The following is a 22,260-nucleotide window of genomic DNA, read 5'->3' as shown; positions in this document are numbered from 1 at the left end:
AAAAGTCAAAGTCTTTCTATTACTGTTTCCCATTTCCAGTCACTGTAGCTCCGTGTGTCTCCCTGTGTCCCACTGTCTCCCGTCCTGAGAATTTCTTCTCATCTTTCTTCTTCCTCCTGGAACCCAAATTTTGAAGCAAGTGTTATCTTCATCATCCTCATCCATGGACACTCTGAGATGGATAATGACATGATGTTGTATATTACTGCTGAGCTGGGTGTTGTAGTGAAGACTTGGAAAGAAAGATGTGGATGAGCTGTGCAGATGTTCAGCTGTGCTCCTGTCCTTTTGTCTGCAGGATGAGGTACTGTAAACTAACAGAGAGATATTGTGAAGATCTGGCCTCTGTTCTTCAGTCTCAACACTCCAGTCTGAGAGAGCTGGATCTGAGTAAGAATAACCTGGGGGATTCAGGAGTGAAACTGCTGTCTGCAGCTCTGAGGAATCCCAACTGTAAATTAACAACACTGCGGTAAGTGAACACTGGTGATTTCTTAGTTTTTTATTGTTTGATGTAGATATTCTAAAACGCACAACATTCACTTTTTCTCATGCATCAGAAAGTAACACCTAGGAAGTACAAAACAAGAAAGAAAGAGGGCATACAGAAAGACAAAAAACTGTTACGCAACTTTATACAAGTTCTTGTCTCTGGCTTCTTTGTTAATATCTAATTACTGAGAGACTCGACATGCAATCTTTCCCACTTTGCCCATCTTTTTACACATATGTTTACATTGTTGTTGATTTATAACTCTGTGGGTAACATTGTCTATGAGATTTCATTCATAGAGTCCTTCTTCATTTGAACACAAGGTCTGTTCAGCTTTAACCAGTTTCTAGTGATTTATTTCATTGCTGCCGTCTTGACGGTTCTAAACAAGTATCTTTCTGCCTCTGAAGGCAGCTCATCTGGTGTTTGTCCCAGAAGAAAAAGGACTCCTAATAAGGATTGTTGTATATTTCTTCAAGATTCTGAAGACTGGGCTAACCCAAATTTCTCATTTGTATCTTACTCTAAACTCTTGTATTCCTACTGTATTTTTTTATATTCTATATACATCTGAAAGGATGTAGCTGTGGAAGTGAGTTAGGTATGCAAACTTTATCAATATGTTAACCTCTTATTTTAGTCTCACTTAATTCTTCTCAGCTTTGAATTTCCCCAGTGTTTTCTCCTCTCTCTCTGTGCTTTAACCTTGCCTGTTTGACCACGTCTTGCACTGATCCCTGTGCTCTGAACCCTGCATGTTAAACGACTCTGCCTGGTGCTTTAATCAGTTCCTCTCAGCTCAACCCTTCCATTTCGATCGCATCTCTAGTTTCACTTTCTCCTGCCTGCCCTGCTTGTTTCCAGCAGAGCCCGCACCTGGATTCAGTCTCCAATTTACTGCTTCCATCAGCTCAGTGCAGGAGATATCACACTGGGGCCCTAGGATCAATTTCAGACCTGGGGTGCTATCTGTATGGAGTTTGTATGTTCTCCCCATGTTTGTGTGCTGTTCCAGTTTTCTCCTACAGTCCACAAACATGCTGGCAGGTTAATAGACTTGTGGGAAAGCTGGCACTGGTATGAGTGTGTGCTCTTTGATAGACTGGCATCCTGTCCAGGGTTCAATCCTGCCTTGTGTCCAGTGCTTCCTGGGACAGGCTCTGGGTAACTGTGACCCTGAATTGGATAATTGTTTATTAAAAGTGATGTTGATGGTGTTCAAATGCTGCACTACCACTTTGTCAATTAGGTGACAGTATAAACATATCCCTGTAATGACAGATAAAGTCAAATTTCAGGGCAAACTTCAGTCTAGATTTATTTGGGAGGGAAGAAAACCTCAGGTAAAACCTACAGCACTCAAACTCTCCCAGATCTACAGTCTTACTTCTGTGCAGCTCAGCTTAAAGCTTCAACAACCTGAGTGACCGCTCCCCAGCAAAATGGTGAAGAGGTATTCATCTCACTTAAAACATTATGTTTTACACCTAGTATAACTCAAAGCATTATGAAAATAATTAAATTCTGCAATTTAAATACATTAATCACTTAGAAAAACTCAAGAAAGGAATAGTTGTTTTGAGGGTTGACAGAAATAGCATGGCACCCTGACTTTAAACCACACAAAATAGACAAGACGTTTTAGAAATGGTCATTGAGGGGCATAAGACAGAAACAAGGAGGAAGACAGAAATCCTGGAAGTACATTCATTCTTGTTGTCCCAATCCTTCCCAAGAGCAAGGGAGAAATTAATTTCCAGTTTTTTAAGTTTTGCTTAAATAATGTCAGATTCTGTCTGCACTGCTTCTCGGAGGTTACTACTAATGTAGGATCTAAATGATGGAAACAATTATTTGGACGAGCTGTGCAGATGTTCAGCTGTGAGCCTGTCTTTTTGTCTGCAAGATGAGTGAGTGTGGACTTACAGAGAGATGTTGTGAAGATCTGGCCTCTGTTGTTCAGTTTAACACTCCAGTCTGAGAAAACTCTATCTGAGTGACAATAACCTGGGGAATTCAGGAGTGAAACTGTTGCCTACCACTCTAAGGAATCGCAACTGTAAATTAACAGAACTGTGGTAAGTGAACACTGGTGATTTTTGTGTTTTTTTTATGTGCTAATGCTGAGACACAACATTTGCTTTTTCACATGCATCAAAAAATTAACACCTAGGAAGTACAAAATGAGAAAGAAGGAGGGCATATAGAAAGATAAAAAACTATTACGTGATTTTATACAAGTTGTTGTGTGTGGTTTCTTTGTTAACATCTCATTACATATTAACATGACATATTAGACATCTCGACATGCAATCTTTCCCACTTTGCCCATCTTTTTTACACATACTGTATATAGGGATGCAGCCATTTAAACTGCACGGAGTACACTGCGGTAAAACAAGGAATCACCTTGTAAAACTGCCAGGTGGAGCTAATAAAGCTTAACATCTTATGTACAGCATTTGAGCTGTCACCAGAAAACACACTGTTTCGAATCCCGATCACTGCTGAAGGACAGTCTTTTTCCAATTAAGAATTTAAGTTGTATACTCTTTAGATTTTTAATAATTTTAAACTGTGTATTACAGCATATTAATCATTAAACATGAAAAATTTGGTGTATTTTATAAAAGCAAGATTACTCAGTTGGACAAAAGTACACAACCTTCCACCTGCATCATAAATATTTTAATTATGCAGAAATATTTGATGCATCAAAGTCTTTCCGAAGATATTACTAATAGTATTAATAATGAATGACCTTGGACAAGCTGTAAATTCAATGTATTACCATGGTAATTACACGTATTACACTTTCTTTGTAACCATCTTTGTAAACGAAAATACTTTATTTTTTAATTGACAAAAAGTAACACCAAAGCACTTCTGATCATGTATTGATTTCCAATCAAACAAATTAAGTTTTGAAAATCTCTGATTCACCATGCCTTTCACATGCACATAACCTATATTAATTTAGGAACATAATCGTATTATGTAAACTGTATATGGCTGGTATTGGTAGTTTAAATAAAAAATGCACACCAGTATTCCTAAACATTTTAAGTATCAAAGTCTTACATGTGGGTATTTTGGAAACGTTTTTATGTGCCTGTTCTGACTATATTAAGTTTATATACATTGTAGAAAATTATAGTGTTTGAACATTTTCTGTGAATATGCTCGTTATCACAGTAAAAACACGCATACTTTTTAGAATTTGATTAATAGGGAATATAATATGGAATTGCTTATCTAAAGAAATTAATAACGATATAATTATATTCATATACTATAGCTCAAATTATCACAGTAGTACACTTTCTTTGGAAATGTCTGTATCAGTTTCACTCCTTCCCATGTGATTACTTCTGTGGCCTAATGGATTAGGCATGTGCTTTATTTACCCCCATTACCCCCATTTTGATTAAAATCGCAAACGCGTGTTTAATTAAATGCCTTTATTGATTCACAATCTGACAATGCATTGTAAATCGTTATCTTTGTCTTTTAAGTCCCTTAGGTAACTTTAAGCATAGCTTTCTCACCATTTAAATTTATTTTTCATACCATCGTTAAACACAGCAGGAGCGTAATGTATTTCCTAATGGGATCACACGTGGGAAAATTAGATTGGAATCATTTTTATTTTTTTAATACATTTGAGAAAAGTGTAATCTATACAAAAAAGTTGTATTTATTTAATACCACTTGATAGTTATATTAATAGAGATAAGAATTTAAGTTGTATACTGTTTAGACTTTTAATCATTGTAAACTGTATTACAGCATGTTAAGCATTAAACGTGAAAAAGTTGGTATATTTTATAAAAGCAAGATTGCTCAGTTTTACAAACGTACACAACCTTCCACCTTCATCATAAATATTTTAATTATGCAGAAATACTGAGATGGTTAATTTTAGTAAATATGTTGACAAATATCTGAATTTTTACCAGAAAAATTAGTATCCAGCTGTGAATCAGCTACGTGACCTTGCCCCCGTGAAATTGTGGGAAAGAGGTTTAGTGGGCAGTGTAGTGACCATAGTGTGTTTTAATACACTGTGTAGTATAACAGTATAAAACTTGTTTTTTTATGTTTGTAAACGCTATTCTTGCAAGTACATTTTGTACAGTGTGCTTCTCTGTGTTAGCTGGTGGGCAAACGTTTGAGGTGAAAATTCATCCACAAGGAGTGTACCTTTAAAGCAGAGAAGACCGCACCAAACGTTTTCGGCTCTGTATGTCGCTCAAGACATTTCTCTTTGACACTTTCTTTAGTCATAGAGGGGGAAGATGCCTCCCCCTTCCCTCTGCCTGCCTCACCTGTTCCCATTTTAACCAATTTAGTGGTTTCATTAGTGACAAAGGCTAAACTTTCTTAGAAATAATGTCTTTTATGTAAAGAAACTGACTTGCTTTAACAAAATATATTTACAAATCCTTTTCCCTGGCAATCTACCTAAATGCCCATCGCCTCTTTTTACACTTGTTAAAAAGAACATTTCAATGTTAATGCGACACGGAAGATGTTATTAATAATGTAGCACTTTCGGGCTCACCTGAGTATGCAGCTGAAATGTCACTATTTAAACGAATAAGAAATTAGATTGCTCATAAATCTAATAACTTATTCTGCATAAACATAACGTAATTGCTCTCTGAAAATGCTCTTTTTCCTGTCCGTTTAAAGTTATACTGCGCAGTGGGGGACGGTGCGCTATTTTGTCAGCAACCTGCTAATCTGCTTAACACCTGTAGAAAACATGATTTTATTTCTGTACGGAATGCGCGGAAAGTGTTTCAAAAGTTTAATTAAGAAGTAAAAAGAATTTACAGCTTACACAAAGACTACATCTAAAACTACTAAAACTACAGTATGAAAATACGAGTGTTTCGGAAAAAAAGGACATTTGATTGCTGATTTCCTTATATTTATTTTAAAAATGCTTTTATTTATTCACAATCTGACAATGCAAGACAGAACAAAAGCATCTGTGAAATCACATTCCTGAATGTCCCCCACTGCACTCAACAATCTTAGGAAGAACATGAAACAGCCTGTTAACAGCTTGTTTTTTTGCCTAATCTGTCTTGTGCTAAAAAATCACGCCCAACTTTTTAATAGCAGCAGACAGATCAGCTAATCAAGGAAGAAAACAATTATCTGCTGTTTGCTGCTGAGGCTGGGAGAGAAAATCTTCTCTATAACTCTTCAGTTTACAGAGCAATTTCACCAGTGTCTCACACTGTCCAAAAATACTCTTCTTGTGTCAAATTTTTTGTTTGGCAGGATTTGAGCTACAGTATATGAATACAACTATATCGCTATTATTTTTTTTAGATACGTGATTCCATATTATATTCCTTAGTAATCAAATTCTAAAAAGTACGCGTTTTTTTACTGCGATAACAAGCTTAAGTATTCGCAGAAAAGGTTAAAACATTATTACTTTTTCCAAAGTATATACAGTAAACTTACAGATGAAGCCATTCAAAATGCATGGTCCAAACCCGTACCGCACGCACGCGGCGTACTACGGTATGTGATTGGCTAGCCAAAATGACTGACAGGGGCACGTGTGGTGCATTGGTCGGTATTGAAAAGATTTAATCATTTAATCTCTGTACTGTATATGTTTTAATCTGCTTAGTATTAAATATTTCTATGGAATTTTACAACTAAAGGGAAATTTTAGTAGCTGAGCACAAAAAGAAGAGGAGCATAATGCATCTAATGATCATAAACAATATTAATTTAGGAACATAAACATATTATGTAAACTGTATATGGCGGGTATTCCACTTTCTCCCTAAACATTTTAAGCATCAGAGTCTTACATGTGGTTATTTCAGAAACGTTTTTACGCGCTCCTTCTGACCATATTAAGTTTATATACTTTGTGAAAACTGATAGTGTTTTAACCTTTTCTGCAAATAGGCTCGTTATTGGAATAAACAAAAGCATACTTTTAGAATAGGGATTAATAGGGAATATAATATGGAATTGCATATCTACAGAAATTAATGAAGATATAATTATATTCATGTACTGTAGCACAAACTGTAGTATAAGACTTTCTATTGATATGTGTACGGCTGTTCCAGTGCTTTTTTTTCATGTGATTTCGTTTGTGGCATGATGGCTTAAGTGACTGACTTATATGCCTGGGGTTGAGTGTTCAAACCCACCTATCACCATGAGTTTTCTTTTAACAAATAAAAATTTCTTTGAAAAACTAAAATAGCAAATATTATGGACACTATATTGACGTTTTTTATATTTCTAAATATCACAACATGTTTGAAGTCAAGACATTAATTAATAACAACGAACAATTTCAAACTGCTACTGATATCATTACTGACAATGAATATTATCGATATTATTTTGTTATTACAAACATGTACAGTATGCCATACGGCTTCCGTGTTACCGAAGCTAAAAGTCACTAATGTAACCACTAAATAAAGACATTAATATAGAAATCCCTACATTACGAACTGTACATGGCTGGTATTGGAATTTTAAAGAAAAAATACAAAGTAAATACATATAAGAAAGACAAGCAGTTAGAAGTGCTACCAAAATTAGAAAATGAAGCAGATACAGACAATACGTCTTCTGAAATGAAAGGTTTTGAGGTTAGATTTAAATGCACTCAGGGTAGGTGGCTGGTATTGGTATTTTAAAGAAAAATACACACTAGTATTCCACTTTCTAACTAAACATTTTAAGCATCAAAGACTTACATGTGGTTATTTCAGATGTGAAATATCTTTATGTGCTCCTTCTGTCCATATCAACCTTAATATTTGAATATTAAATATGTTAAAAAAGTGAATCCTGTTTTTTTATGGTCTTTAGCTCAAATCCTTCTTAACTAAAAATTAAACACAAGAAGAGTAATATTGGACAATGTTGTGAGGCTAAAGAAATCAATAACGATATTAATTCAAAGATCTAAATATATTTAACGCATACGCCTGACATTAGATGCTTTGTCTGCTTGCCTGCACGGTGATGTCACCATCTTTTCCTCTGATAGCTACAGTAGCAGGAACCTGTACTGTGTGGATCCCTTTAGATCTCCCTTCAGATTTAAAAGGTTATTAATAATATCTTCGTGTCGCATTAACATTGGAATGTTCTTCCAAGTGTAGAAAGAGGCGATACGCAACGTGTCTTCTTCATACATTTTCAGTTTACAGACCGTACAAGATCATTTATTATGAATAATGTCTTCCGTATCGCATTAAAATTGGAACGCTTTTCACAGGTGTAAATCCACCTATTTTCTAACCGCTTTATCCAGGACAGGTAACAATTTCACAACTCACCCTCCCCCCTGCCTGTCTGACTTTCTTTTTAACATTTCTGCACGAATCGCAGTGGGTGAGAAAGAAAAAAAGTGAAACACAGCGTAAACAAATATTTCTCTAGTTCCTAGTTTCTCTATGTTCCCTTTAAAATAAACTATTATTCCACAATGCCGTGTACTATATGGCCGGTAGGGAAACTAAAGGGAAATTTTAGTAGCTGAGCATAAAAAGAAGAGCATAAAGTGTTTGATGGTCGTAAACGATATTAATTTAGGAACTGTATCAGAGATATTTTTTTTTAACTGCACTGCATCGGAGAGAATGAGTATATCTTGTGGGAAATATATTTGTCCTGCATCAAAGTTTAACTTGTTCAGAGCGCCCTATATTACAAACTCCAAGCATTTCATTTTGAGCTGAAGCCCCTCACACCTGAAGAAGGCTTCACAGCCGAAACATTGCGTTTTCTCTCTTCTCTTTTCAGCATGGAATAAACCTATTACTTGTTCCTTTTATTTTTATTTTACTTGAATTTTGTAAATTTAACACGAATTCCGTACAGAAATAAAATCATGATATCTACAGTTGTTAAGCAAATTAGAAGGTTTCTGACAAAATAGCGCACAGTCCACCACTGCCCAGTGATATAACTTTAATATAAACAAGATCTAATATCTGGTGCACTCCAGGTGTAAGTTAAAAAAAAACGAGTTATGTAATATGCTTATGTCTGCGAAACACCTGATCATCTACAGTACTGTGACGCTTTCAGTGCCTTGTGTATATTCTAATCGCAGTGGGGGCAGGATGAGTGGGGACAGGTTTAGGCTGAAATTGAATTGGTGATCTGTATTCTTCACACCTGTAAACACTGTTTTCTCTGAAAGCGTTTCTTCCCTGTTTAGCTGATCTTTTGCTGCCTGCGCATGCTTACACAGCTCTCTGTGTGAATTATCATACTTGACTGAGAAAGCTTTAGAGAACTTAAAATTTTTATTATTAACAAATTGTAAAAATGACTTTTACATTGCCATTATTAATTTTTCACTTAAGTGTATGGAGGAGTGTCAGCTGTCAATGGGAGCAAACCCCCCCTCTTAGGCTGGGCAAACGATATTTTTTAAATTAAGGCAAATTAAAATTAAGGTTGTTAAAGTGCTAGAGGTGTAAAAAATACAAAAATGCACATGGGCAAAATGTTTTAGAAATGGAGCAGGTTAAAGGATTTGTAAATATATTTTGTTAAAGCAAGTCAGTTTTTTGCAACACGTAAAATACATTTTTCCAAGAAAGTTTAGCCTTCGTCAATAATGAAACCATTAAATAAAGACGTAAACTTAGAAATCTAAAGATTTTTTTGTTCAATGTTGGTAGCAGGATGAACTCTCTGGTTGAGCTAAGTGTATATTTTGTTGCAGAGTTGCTGCAAGATGTTAACAGTGAAAACAGGAATTTAGAAATGAGTCATTTCAAGAAGAATATTTTCAGAATAATTATAAATCTAGCAGGATATAGAAATCACAGAAAATAGGCAGATCAAATTAGTATGAAAAGCCATTTAGCAAATAGGGTGTGAGAAGAGTGACAAACTAGTATATTTTTTTCTGAACCAGGGAAAATCTGATCATGTTTCTCTATAACAATAATAAAAAGCTTTATTTTATATAGTACCTTTAAAAGTGGCATCTCAAAGCAATACAATAGATGTAAAAACAGTTATAAGGACCACAGATAACAAAGTAAATACATACTGTATAAGAAAGACAAGCAGTTAGAAGTGCTACCAAAATTAGAACATGAAGCAGATATACAGACACGATGTCTTCTGAAAAGAGAGGTTTTGAGGTTAAATTTAAATGCACTCAGGGGAGGTGACTCTGATATCACTGGGGATACAAATTCAGAGCTCTAGGGTGCAGCTAGAGAAGGTCCTGTTATCCACAGAGTGTAGATGTTCTCGAGGACAGCTAGAAAACCAGAGTCAGATGGATTGAGGATTTTGAAGTTGACTCGAAACTCGAAATCTGATAGGAAACCAGTGCAAGGACTTGAAGACAGGCGTAATGCATCCCGATCAGGTTTCTGGCTGTCCAATTCTGAACATATTGGAGATTGTTCAGTGTGGATTTTATTACCCCAGTGAACTGGATGTGCATTTATTAATTCTAGAAAAAATGCCTTTCTTGATTTGTCTAGTTCCCTTTAAAATAAACTATTATTCCAAATGCAGAGTACTACATGGCTGGTATTTACATATGATATTTGTGATTTAAACAAATTAACACAAGCAGTTTTTAGGGATTTAAGTGTTGGCTGAGTTATTGCAGGATGTAAGACTAGTGATGTAGGTAGGAAAAAGATAATTTTGGGAAAGTTGAGGAATACACTGATAACAAGAACACTTCCTAATGGGGTTAGGCATACTTTTGACAAAATGACAGGAGATGTTATAGACTGCAGAGGAAGATGATGAAGTTAACAGACTGAATGTTTACATACTGTAGATCCTGAAATGAGGATTGTATTTTACATTTTGTGTAGTTGCTAGCATTGAATTGTGTGTTGGATGCACATGAAATGAAGGATTGGGCAAATATAGCTGATGCTGATCCACAGAGCCAGCATCTTAAGATGTTTATATTTAGAGGCAATTTGTTTAAATAACTAACTAGGTATGGATACTGATGTGCAAGAGAGGTGGAAAGGCTGTTTCCTTAAGACAGCACTATAAAATATTTTATCCTAAGTGAGATGCTGCCATCTCATAGTGGGTTTCTAACACTGTGTATAGTTCCATTCACACAGTGCCTTTACTTCCATCCATTTTCTAATCTCTTTATCCAGTACAGAGGATTTGGAGCTGTAGCGGCGAGGCTTATTAATAAGAAAGAATTAAGTGTTCTGAGCCTTCCCAAATGAGGCCCCATTTCTCTGTTCATCTCTGTGGTGCAGCCACAGAGAAACTATTCATGCAGGCTGATTTAAGGTTCCTTTGATAAGGACAGCTCCCAAAGGGGGATGCACTTAGCTAAGCCTGGCTATCATGATCAATGGTCATCCATTGGCGCCTATCTGTCTAGGGAGTGCCAGATGGACATCTGGACTGCATTCCTAAGTGTCAGGAGTAAGTGACTCATATCTCACCTTGATCAACCAATCAGGGACTAGTAGGGCCGAGTAACCCACGTGGGACTCTGATGCCCATGGAACTTTCAGCCAATCAACGAGCTGAAGTTCCTCCAGGTAAAAACAGACAACACAGAGAGCCTGAGAGATTCAGTAAGATTCAGAAGGGATTCAGAGAATTCTGTGGACTATTCTAAAGGGAATTCAAAGGAGAATTCCAGGGCAGGACGGCCCAGGAGCAGAAGGCTCCCAAGGGCAGAACATTCTCGCAGCGCGCCTCCTGACCATCCTGAGACTCAGCCCGGACAACCACGGAACGGCCAGTGTGTCCGAGTGCCAGAACTTTCCTTTGTCAGAACAGGTCAGAACTGTGGACAGCTGAATCACTATTCAGAACTAGCTCTTCATCAGGAGCGAACCGGTCATCTTCCTGACCTGCTGGGATCCACAGTCATCTCTTCTCCTGTGCATAAACTTTGCTAGTTAAAGTCAACACTAACTAGCCGGTCAGCAGCATCAGTAGCGCACCGTCGCAAGCCGCACAGCACAGCCTGGCACACAGCCAGAGAGCGCGGATGGGACAGCAACAGCCTGCAACTGTTTCTTTGTGCCCGCAGGAGATCTGAATCCCCAGAGATTGGATGAGTATTCAACTTCAATGCATTACAGCTCGAGAATTCAATTGTTTCCGAACCAGTTGATATCAATTTAATTCCTAAGAGTTATGTACTTGTTTTGAGTATCTAATGTAGAAGTTATAACCAAGTTCATTTATGAAATGGTCTTAATGAATGATATACTGAACGTATGTCCTCTTGATATATGTAACTCTTTGTAACTGACTGAATATATACCTTTTGTATTCTGATAACCCTATCGATAAGATCTGTTAGGTTTACATGCATATTCTATGTATTAATAAATCTATCCTCGTGTATTAGTACCTGTGTGTGTGCGTTGTTTGAGTTATGTCGCATGGTTGGACTCTAAAGCCATCAAAAGAATCAACTTTGTGATTTACTGCTACAATTAATAATTTTCTCAGTAAATGCCCAAACCCTACAGAACTGGTGCCTTCAGAGAGCCACTACATTACATTTTGGCTATGGCAACGTTACAGAGCCTATCCCAGTAAGCAATGGACACAAGGCAGAATACAACCTGGACATAGCGCCTGTCCATCACAGGACAGACAGACACCAACACACACACACCAGGGCCAGTTTTCCCATAAGCCAATTAACCTACCAGTATGTTTTGGAGTGTGAGAGGAAATCATATCACACATATGGAGAAAAAACATGGAACCCAGAAAGAACACAGGATGCCACACACACAGGATGGCAGAAATTGGACCTAGGGCCCCAGTGCAGCAAGAGCAATGCTAACCACTTCGCCACCATTAGAAAAGGATGGATATCTTAGTTATATTTCTAGTTAAGAGGTTTGCATGCATAATTTAATTTTGAAAGCCACTGAGACATCTGGTTCTACTGTTGTATTTATGAAAAAAAAAGCATACAAAAAACATACTAACAACTTTGCCATCCTATTCCTTAGTTAATACATTTTATTTTTATAAACAGTTAACATTGTTAGCAAAATATTTTGAATTATATTTTACCCTATTTTTCTTTAATTTTGTATTTAACTTATTTTCTGATAGATTTAATGCATATTTGAACAATAAAAATATGGTATTACAAGATGCGGGGAAAAGTGCATCAATTTATTACAGTGCTAAATTTAATATTATTGATTACTAATAGTTTATGCCAACACCTAACTTTCTAAATTAGATGTATTCAAAACAATGAACTAAATGTAACATAGCATTAATAAATACAATCGAGAATAGTTTTGTGGTGTATGTATCGATGAAACTTTTCTAAAATGTAGAACAAAATAAAAGACAATTAAAATCTGTAATCTTTCCACGTGTAATGTCATTAGAAAGTACAACAAGTTCCTGCTTTGTCTAATGATGGTATCAAAAAGTAGTCTAAGTGGTGAGAAACCTGTGCTTAATGATAATTAAGGGACTTAGAAGTCAAAGAAAATGATTTACATTTACGTTGTTTAATTTTAAGCACTAAGTTATGAATGCAGACGCAGAACGGCCATTGTGCAATAAAGAGCTCAGCGCTTCCTCCCTCTCTCGGTGTTGGCCCCCTCTGACGGAGCGAAGTGGACGGTACGCTATTTTCAGAGCCTCTGATTGGGAGAAAAAGACCTGCTGATCTGTTCTACATACCAGGAAGACAACAGAATATGATTTTTTCTATTCGAAACGTGTGTTGTCTTTATGAAATTTGTGTATTTTAAACGTTTAAGAAGTAAAAACCTTACAGCATACACAGAGATTCTAAGATGATCACAAGGAAGAAAAATCAGCCGTTTTTTGCACATAAAAAGTGGTTATTAACTATCAAAACCTGTTTTTATAGGTTTTAAAGTTGTGAAATGTCTAAGTTAAGCAGGAACACATCATTATATCTCAGTTTTTATTATTTTTTTAATTTAAAAAATCATTTTCCCAGCTTATTTGTATGCCATTTATTTGACCACGCACGACTTTTCTTATGTCCATATCTTCGTAAGGGAAACACAGAATGCCTTCAAAACCAAATGCATTTTAAAGATCACAATGTGAAAATTTTCACAACCTCTACATAAACGTATCAGTGAGCTAATTATTTTTTCTGACAATCTGGGAAACAGGGTTTTGATTGATGCGCAATTACGCACCATCTTTATCAGACTGTGAATCAATAAAAGTAATTAAACATGTGATTTTAATCAAAACGGGGGTAATGGGGTAAGACCATTAGACGTGCAATACACTTCCTCATGATCATCTTAGAATCTTTGCATAAGCTTTAAGTTTTTTTTTACTTTTTAATTATACATTTTAAACACTTTAATTTTGTAAACGCAACACACATTCCGTACAGAATGAATTAGCAGGTGATTGAGATAACAATGCATCACCCACTGAGTGAAATGTTCTTTTTTACAAGTGTATAAAGGGGTGATACAGTATGTGTCTCCTCTATAACCCTTCAGTTTACAGAGAAATTCCGCCAGATCCTCACAACATTGTCCAATTCTACTCTTCTTCTGTGTCTTATTTTTAGTTTAGCAGGATTTGTGCAATAAGCACATTGTTTAATGGGGAAAACATCACCCACATCTGTTATCACTGTACAACACTACTTCAGGTGGCGTAGCCACGTTAGCCTGCGTAGTCTGCAAAGGAACAAGTAATAGGTTTATTCTATGCTGAAGAGAGAAAACGTAACATTATGGCTGTGAAGCCTTCTTCAGGTGTGAGCTCAAAATGAAACCCTTGGTGTTTGTAATGTATGGTGCTCTAAACGAGTTAAACTTTGATGAGGGCTTGCCAGCGCAGTGACGTCACTGCCTTTCATATGAATAGGAGGGACCTGGTCCGTCAGGGTTGAAGGTGAATCTCACTGTAGCTCAACTGGCTGCTTCCCTGTTGAGTGATGCTGGAGGCCTGGGTTCAATTCCCCAGCTGGTAGAGTGTGAGCCTGAAAGCACTACATTATTAATATCATCTTCTGTGTTGCATTAACTAACTCTTCAGTTTATTCCGCCAGACAGTACATTAATATAATTATATTATATTAAATTCTTTAGATACGTGATTCCAAAATATATTCCCCGTTTATCAAATTCTAAAATTATGCTTTTGCTTACGCTGATAACGAGGGAATTCACAAAAAAGGTTGAAACGCTATCACTTTTCGCAAAGTATATAAATTTAATATGGTCAGAAGGAGGACATAAAAATATTTCCAAAATAACTACATTAAAGACTTTCATGCTTAAAATGTTTAGGGAGAAAGTGGAATACTGGTGTGTATTTTTCTTTAAAATACCAAGACCAGCCATATACAGTTTACATAATATGTTTATGTTCCTAAATTAATATCGTTTATGAGCATCTGAAAGGCATGGTGAATCTGAGATATTCAAAACTTACTTTGTATGATTGGAAATGAATATGTGATCGGATCAAATGAATGCTTTGGTGTTACTTTTTGTCAATAAAAAAATAGTATTTTCGTTTACAAAGACGGTTACAAAGAATGTGGACCAGGGTAATACTTCGAACTTACAGCCTGTCCAATGTCATTCATTATTAATACTATTAGTAATGTCTTCCGTAAAGACTTTGATGCATAAAATATTTATGCATAATTAAAATATTTATGATGAAGGTGGAAGGTTGTATTCTCTTTTCCAACTGAGCAATCTTGCTTTTATAAAATATACTGACTTTTTAATGTTTAATGATTAACATGCTGTAATACACAGTTTAAAATTCAAAAGTCTAAAGAGTATACAATTTAAATTTTTAATTGGAAAATGACCGTCTTTCAGCAGTGACCAGGATTTGTAACTGGGCATTTTCTGGTGACAGCTCAAATGCTGTACATGAGAGGTTAAACTTTATTAGCTCCACCTGGCGGTTTAACAAGAGGATTCTGGATACTATTATAATAACTGCGGTATGACGCATTATGATGCACCACACCGTTTTACCGCAGCGTACTTCGTGCATTTTGAATGGCTGTATCTGTATACAGTTTACATAATATGTTTATGTTCCTAAATTAATATTGTTTATGATCATCAGATGCATTATGCTCCTCTTCTTTTTATGCTCAGATACTAAAATTTCTGTTTAGTTGTAAAATTCCATATAAATATTCAATACTAAGCAGATTTAAACGTGCACAGTAAAGAGATTAAATGATTAAATAATTTCACTAACAACCAATGCACCACGAGTGCCCCTGTCGGTCATTTTGGCCAGCCAATTACGTATCGCGGAACACTGCGGTGCACTGCGGGTAATTGCGTTTGCGGTATGGAGATGTACTGTGCATTTTGAATGGCTGCATCTGTATATGCTGTTGTTGATGGAATATGGGTAATATTCTCCATGACATTTCATTCATGGAGTCCTTCTTCATTTGAACACAAGGTCTGTCCAGCTTTAACCAGTTTCTAGTGATTTATTTCATGGCTGCAGTTCTGACAGTGCTAAACAAGTATCTTTCTGCCACTGAACACAGTTTGTCACTGGAGGAAAATGACTCCTAATGAGGATTTTTAAATATTTTTTCATACCAAAAATGTTTACAATATGACAGGTATTTTCAGCCAGTCCAACAGTTTGTGATCAAAATTTATCATATTTGGCTTGTAATTGGTGTGTCTTCCAATATTGAATATGAACTTTTTACTCATATTCTCTCCATGAGTTCGAGTTGGTGAATTTATACAGAATTGAATGGTTTTAGATTCTTCAATTACTGTGGGAGGCCCAACCCCAACATCTCATTTGTATCTTACTCTTAACTCCTGTATTCCTCTTGTGTTTTCTTCTATTTTATATACAGTACATCCGAAAAGATTTGTCTGTTAGGTATGCAAAATATATCAATATGTTAATGTCTTATTTTAGTCTCATTTACATTTTCCCAGCTTTGAATTTCCCCAGTGTTTTCTCTTCTGTCTCTGTGCTTTGACCTTGCCTGTTTGACCACATCTTGAACTGATCCCTGAGCTTTGAACCCTGCATGTTAAATGACTCTTCTTCCGACTGTCCCTGGTGCTTTAATCAGTTCCTCTCAGCTCAACCCCTGCCTTTTTGATCGGGTCTCTAGTTTCACTTTTGCCTCCCCTGCTTCCAGCAGAGCCTGTGCCTGGATTCAGTCTCTAGGTTACTGCTTCCATCAGCTCATTGCAGCAGATATCTCACTCGGGCCCTGGGTTTAATTCCAGACCTGGGGTGCTATCTGTGTGGAGTTTGTATTTTCTCCACATGTTTGTCAGGTGTTCCAGTTTTCTCCCACAGTCCACAAACATGCTAGTACACACCTGAAGACACCTGAAGAAGGCTCCACGGCCGAAACGTTGTGTTCTCTTTCTTCTTTTTTTCAGCATGGAATAAACCTATTACTTGTTCCTTTGCTAGTAGGTTAATTAACTTCTGGGAAAACTGGCACTGGTGTGAGTGTGTGCCCTTTGATAGACTGGCATCCTGTAGAGGGTTCAATTCTGCCTTGTGTCCTGTGCTTCCTGGGTGTTACTTCAAAGTGTGTGGTCCGTGTGCTATGTTCCACACTTCCTGGCTTTAATTGTTCTCCTTCCCCCATTGGTCCATGATTACACCATTGTTTCTGTATTACATCATCTTCAATCAACTCTTGGCCAATCAGAACGCAGCTTATTCGGTATATAATTTGGAGGTTTTCTGAATGTAGGGGCCTTTCGCTTGACTTTGGGTCTGCTTGGCTCAGCTTAATTTCGCTTTTGTTTTGCTTCTGCTTCGCTTCTCCGTTTTCGTTCATTTCGCCTTGTGTGTGTGTGTTATCGGATAGCTTCGGCTTTTGTTGGTTTATGTTTGTCTCTTTGTACTTTTGTTTGTTTGTGCTATCCTTTATTTTGCCATTACCTTGCCCAAACTTATTATATGTTATATGCTCAACCTCTGTGCTCTTTTGTACCCTATTCCTTCTGTCTACTCTCATTTTACCATATTGGTAAAATTACATTTTACCAGTTGTAGTTCACTTGTGTATTTGTGTGGACTTGTGTATAGGGTTAGTTTAGGTTGTTGAGTATATTCTGCACACATAGTCGGTCTCTGTATTAGTAACACTAGTTTAGGATTGGTTAGTGCCTTTTGTCTAGTATGGGCTTTGGGTAGTTAGTGAAGGTAAGATAGGGTGTCGAAAGACGACGAAGACCGAGTCTTTCGGGTTTTCTTTTGGTAGATAGGTCAGCTTTCTCTCACTTTATTAGCCAACTCCATTTTGTTTGTTATTTTCTTTTCTTTGGAACCGCTCTAGTTCCCTTTCTCTCTGTGTTACTGTGTCCTATTACGAACCAGTCACTTTATTCACTTCAAAATAAATCACTTTTGCACCTACACTTGTTGTCATGCTTCCTAAGTCCCTCACCAGAAACCCACCTGCATCCAAAACCATCCTAAATGTTACACCCCTTTACCCCAAGACACTTGGGGTCATAACACTGGCACAGGCTCTGGGTAACTGTGACCCTGAACTAGATAATTGTTTATTAAAAGTGATGTTGATGGTGTTCAAATGCTGCACTACCACTTTGTCAATTAGCTGACAGTATAAACATATCCCTGTAATGACAGATAAAGTCAAATTTCTGGGCAAACTTCAGTCTAGATTTATTTGGGAGGGAAGAAAACCTCAGGTAAATCCTACAGCACTCAAACTCTCCCAAATCTACAGTCTTACTTCTGTGCAGCTCAGCTTAAAGCTTCAACTACCTGAGTGACAGCTAACAAGCAAAATGGTAGTCATCTCACTTAAAACATTATTATGTTTTACATCTAATATAACTCAAAACATTATAAAAATAAATTCTGCAATTTAAATACATTAATCACTTAGAAAATAGTTCTATATAAAACTATAAAACTATAGAAAGGTAGTCATTTTGAGGGGTTGAGAGAAATAGCATGGGACCCTGACTTTAAACCGTATAAAATAGACGTTTTAGCAATGGTCATTGAGGGGCATTAGGAAGGTATGGAACAAGACAGAAATCCTGGAAGTACATTCATTCTTGCTGTGTTCATCCTTCTCAAGAATGAGAGAGGCATCGATATCCATCTGTTGAAGTCTTGCTTCACATCAGATGCGCGTGAGTTTCTGAGAATGTAGGATCTGATGTGATGTCCCTGATGTGCCTTCTTTTTTTCCTGGCCTGCTTGAACCTGTAGTAGTCTCTTAGTTTAGAATAATGGTCTCTGGCCACACCTGAGGGGAAAGCTCTGAACAAGCTGTGCATTGATGTCTGTCGTCATCTGTTTCCCTGGAAACTTATGTTTAGGCCTGGAAATCTATAAAGCAGCTTTGTGACAATGTCCATTGTAAAAAGCGCTATGCAAATAAAACTGAATTGAATTGAATTGTGTAGGGAAACAGCCTGCCTGGGAAAGCCAGTACAGATTTATCTTTGTGACACTGCAGGGAAGAATTAATGTGCTATTGCTGGTCACCACTAGAGGGCACAAAATACCAGCAATTACAGCCCTCTAACTTTCATCCCTGACAGCTGCATGAAAATAATTTTCACTTCTGAACCTCTATTATCCCTAATTGAGAGACCTGTATTAAAGGCTCATTTGACTGACTAAATGGTGCCTCATAGAGCCTCGCTGAAAGCTCCATACCCTGAGGCGCACATCATGACAGCACTATGGAAAGATCCGGAGTATATGGATCGACTAGTGAGCTCGGAGTTGAGTTTAAATTCAATAGACAGGAGGAAAAGAGGAAAGATTATTAGGAAAAGAGAGAAAAAGAAAGGACTAGATTAGGATTGGAAAAATGTCTGGGTAGATTGAACATAGTGCAAGGGATCCACATTCATTCTCAAAACACTCGGGCTCTGCGGAGCGCAGTGAAGAGGCAGCGGGTTTCTCTCATCAGAGGCAGCGAGTGAACCTAATGATTTACAGCTGAGAACAGTGGACACAGGATACAGATTATTCTCACCAGACCGTTTGATTTATTGTACTCAGGCCTCAATCTATTGTACTGCCTTATGGTGGACAAAACTCTTTTTTCTGAATTTTCCTTTACCATACTGTATTAATAAACCATTTCTTCAAAAAAATTGAAAAACCTTTTAGTGAAATCATTACATTTGGGGAATTCATCATCTCTCCTCTCAACAAACTCACTAACGATTTTTTTTTTGGTTTAAGAGACTCAGTGCATTCCTTTTTATAGTCTTTTTTTTGTTGTTGCTCTAACGGTTAGTTTTATATGTTGCAACTTTCAATAAGCACACTTTAAGGAACCAACACTCTTTACTGTAATTTAAAGAATAGTTTACAACAACTTCGCAAAGGGCAGTACAGTTTCCTTGTTTACAGCAAGAATAACAAGAATACAGTAGGTGGGTAACTAACATATTTGGTTCCCAGGTCAAATGACCTTGGATCTTCAGGTCAGGATAACCTACAGCTACTACAAAATATGATGTTGAGTTTGAGAAATTTCACATTATAACATGGTTTATATGTGTTTTTGAAGTTTAAATGACAAAAAAGGTAATTATTTAGAGGTTATTTGTTCATTGTAATATCCTGCACAGTAAAAGGTAAAACTTTGCACACAAACGTTGTGAAGTCATCTTGTGATCACTGGTAGAATTACAGTTGAAATTTCTGAAAAGTCTAATTTAGTCACAAATTGAGGGCTGTTTCTGGTGGAGGCACCGCCAAATTAGAAGTTTAATTTTTTGTGCAATTGACTGAAGTGGGCCACAACATCGGCTACATCAAGAACCTAGGTGATCCCATGTATTATATACTGTATGAATTTAATGTTATACCTCTGGTTATGGTTTCACTTCTGTGTTGATATTCAGGTACACTTTCACTGCTATAGCACCTGAACCTGTCTGACTCCCATGTTGAGTCTCTTCTCTAAACTTAGTCTGGCCTTCAGCAGCCCTGCAGTTGTGTTGAGTTGTGTTGTGGGGCCAGCAGGGGGCGCTCACCCTGTGGTCCATGTGGGTCCTAATGCCCCAGTATAGTGACGGGGACACTGTACTGTAAACAGGCGCTGTCCTCCGGAGGATATGTAAAAAGACCTGCAGTTGTGTTGAGGGTGAGTTATGTCAATAAGAAGAGAATTGTACCCAGTTCATTTGAACACAAGGTCAGTCCAGCTTTAACCAGTTTCTAGTGATTTATTTAATGACTGCAGTTCTTATAGTTCCAAACAAGTATTTTTCTGCCACTAAAGGCTGTTCATCTGGTGTTTGTACTTATTTGTCTTCAATACTCTTTCGCCAGTTTATTTTCATACCAAAACAGTTTGTGCTCCTAAATTTATCATATTTGGATTGCAGTTTGTCTTTTTTCCAATATTGAATATGAACTTTTTACTTGTACTCTATCCATTAATGTGAATTGCTGGATTTATACAGATTTGAATGGTTTTAAATTCTTCAATTTCTATGGAAGTGCCAACGTCCTTTTTCTCATTTGAATTGAACTCTTAACTCTTGCATTCCTTCTGTGATTTCTTTCTGTGATCAATGTGTTAATCTCTTGATCAGTGTGTATCTTAATGAGTTAATCAGCTAATTGCAGGAGATATATCACTGGGTTCAACCCAGACCTGGGGTTTTATCTGTATGGAGTTTGTATGTTCTCCCCTAATATGTCTGGTGATGCAGTTTTCTCTCACCGTCCACAAACATGCTGGCAGGTTAATAGACTTCTGGGAAAGCTGGCACTGGTGTGAGTGTGTGCCCTTTGATAGACTGGCATCCTGTCCAGGGTTCAGTCCTGCCTTGTGTTCAGTGTTTCCTGAGACAGGCTCTGGGTAACTGTGACCTTGAATTGGGTAACTGATTAATAAAAGTGATACTGATGGTGTTCAAATGCCACACTGCCTTCCTTGTCAATTAAGTGATAGTATAAACATATCCCTGTAATGTCAGATAAAGTCAAATTTCTCTGATTTTATTTGGTAGGGAAGAAAATCTCAGGTAAAACCTGCACCACTCAAACTCTCCCAAATCTCTCACAGATCGCCAGCAGCCATATCACTCTGCAATTCACAAATGGCAATTCACTGAAACTTAGCAGGTGTGAGCCTGGTCAGTACCTGGTGGGAGACCTCCTGGGAAAAACTAAGGTAGCTGGTAGAAGAGGTGTTAGTGGGGCCAGCAGGGGGCGCTCACCCTGTGGTCCATGTGGGTCCTAACCCCCCAGTATAGTGATGGGGACACTGTACTGTAAACAGGCGCTGTCCTTCGGAGGAGATGTAAAATGGAGGTCCTGACACTCTGTGGTTATTAAAAATCCCTGGGCATCTCTTGAAAAGAGTAAGGGTGTAACCCTGGTGTCCTGGCCAAATTTCCCATTGGCCCTTACAAATCATGGCCTTCTAATAACCCCCATCTATGAATAGGCTTCATTGCACTGCTCTCCTCCCCACTGATAGCTGATGTGGGGTGAGTGTTCTGGTGCACTATGGCTGCTGTTGCATCATCCAGGTGGATGCTGCACATTGGTGGTGGTGGAGAGGAGTCCCCATTAACTGTAAAGTGCTTTGAGTGGAGTGTCCAGAAAAGTGTTATATAAGTGTAAGCAATTATTATTATTTTTATTATTATTAATCTACAGTCCTATTTCTGTGCAGCTCATCTTAAAGCTTCAACTACCTGAGTAACAGCTCCCCAGGAAAATGGTGAAGAGGTATTCATCTCACT

The 22,260-nt window shown here is 37.3% G+C and overlaps 1 protein-coding gene across 1 annotated transcript in view; it reads left to right on the top strand.

Annotated features, from left to right (window-relative positions):
• The first annotated feature begins 281 nt into the window (after nt 1-281).
• Nucleotides 282-22,260, top strand: part of LOC148646899 (protein NLRC3-like) — a 1,251,308-nt gene continuing 1,229,329 nt past the window's right edge. Inside the window, exon 1 of the mRNA XM_088608945.1 lies at nt 282-472. Coding sequence (XP_088465071.1) covers nt 300-472 — 173 coding nt within the window. The 5' untranslated portion in view covers nt 282-299. The remainder of the gene's footprint in view (nt 473-22,260) is intronic.

This window comes from Lepisosteus platostomus, chromosome 16 (assembly GCF_059453375.1).
Source record: "Lepisosteus platostomus isolate fLepPlt1 chromosome 16, fLepPlt1.hap1, whole genome shotgun sequence".
Lineage (NCBI taxonomy): Eukaryota > Metazoa > Chordata > Actinopteri > Semionotiformes > Lepisosteidae > Lepisosteus > Lepisosteus platostomus.
Note: the sequence above shows the minus strand (reverse complement) of the source record. Positions and strands in the feature narration are given on the sequence as shown.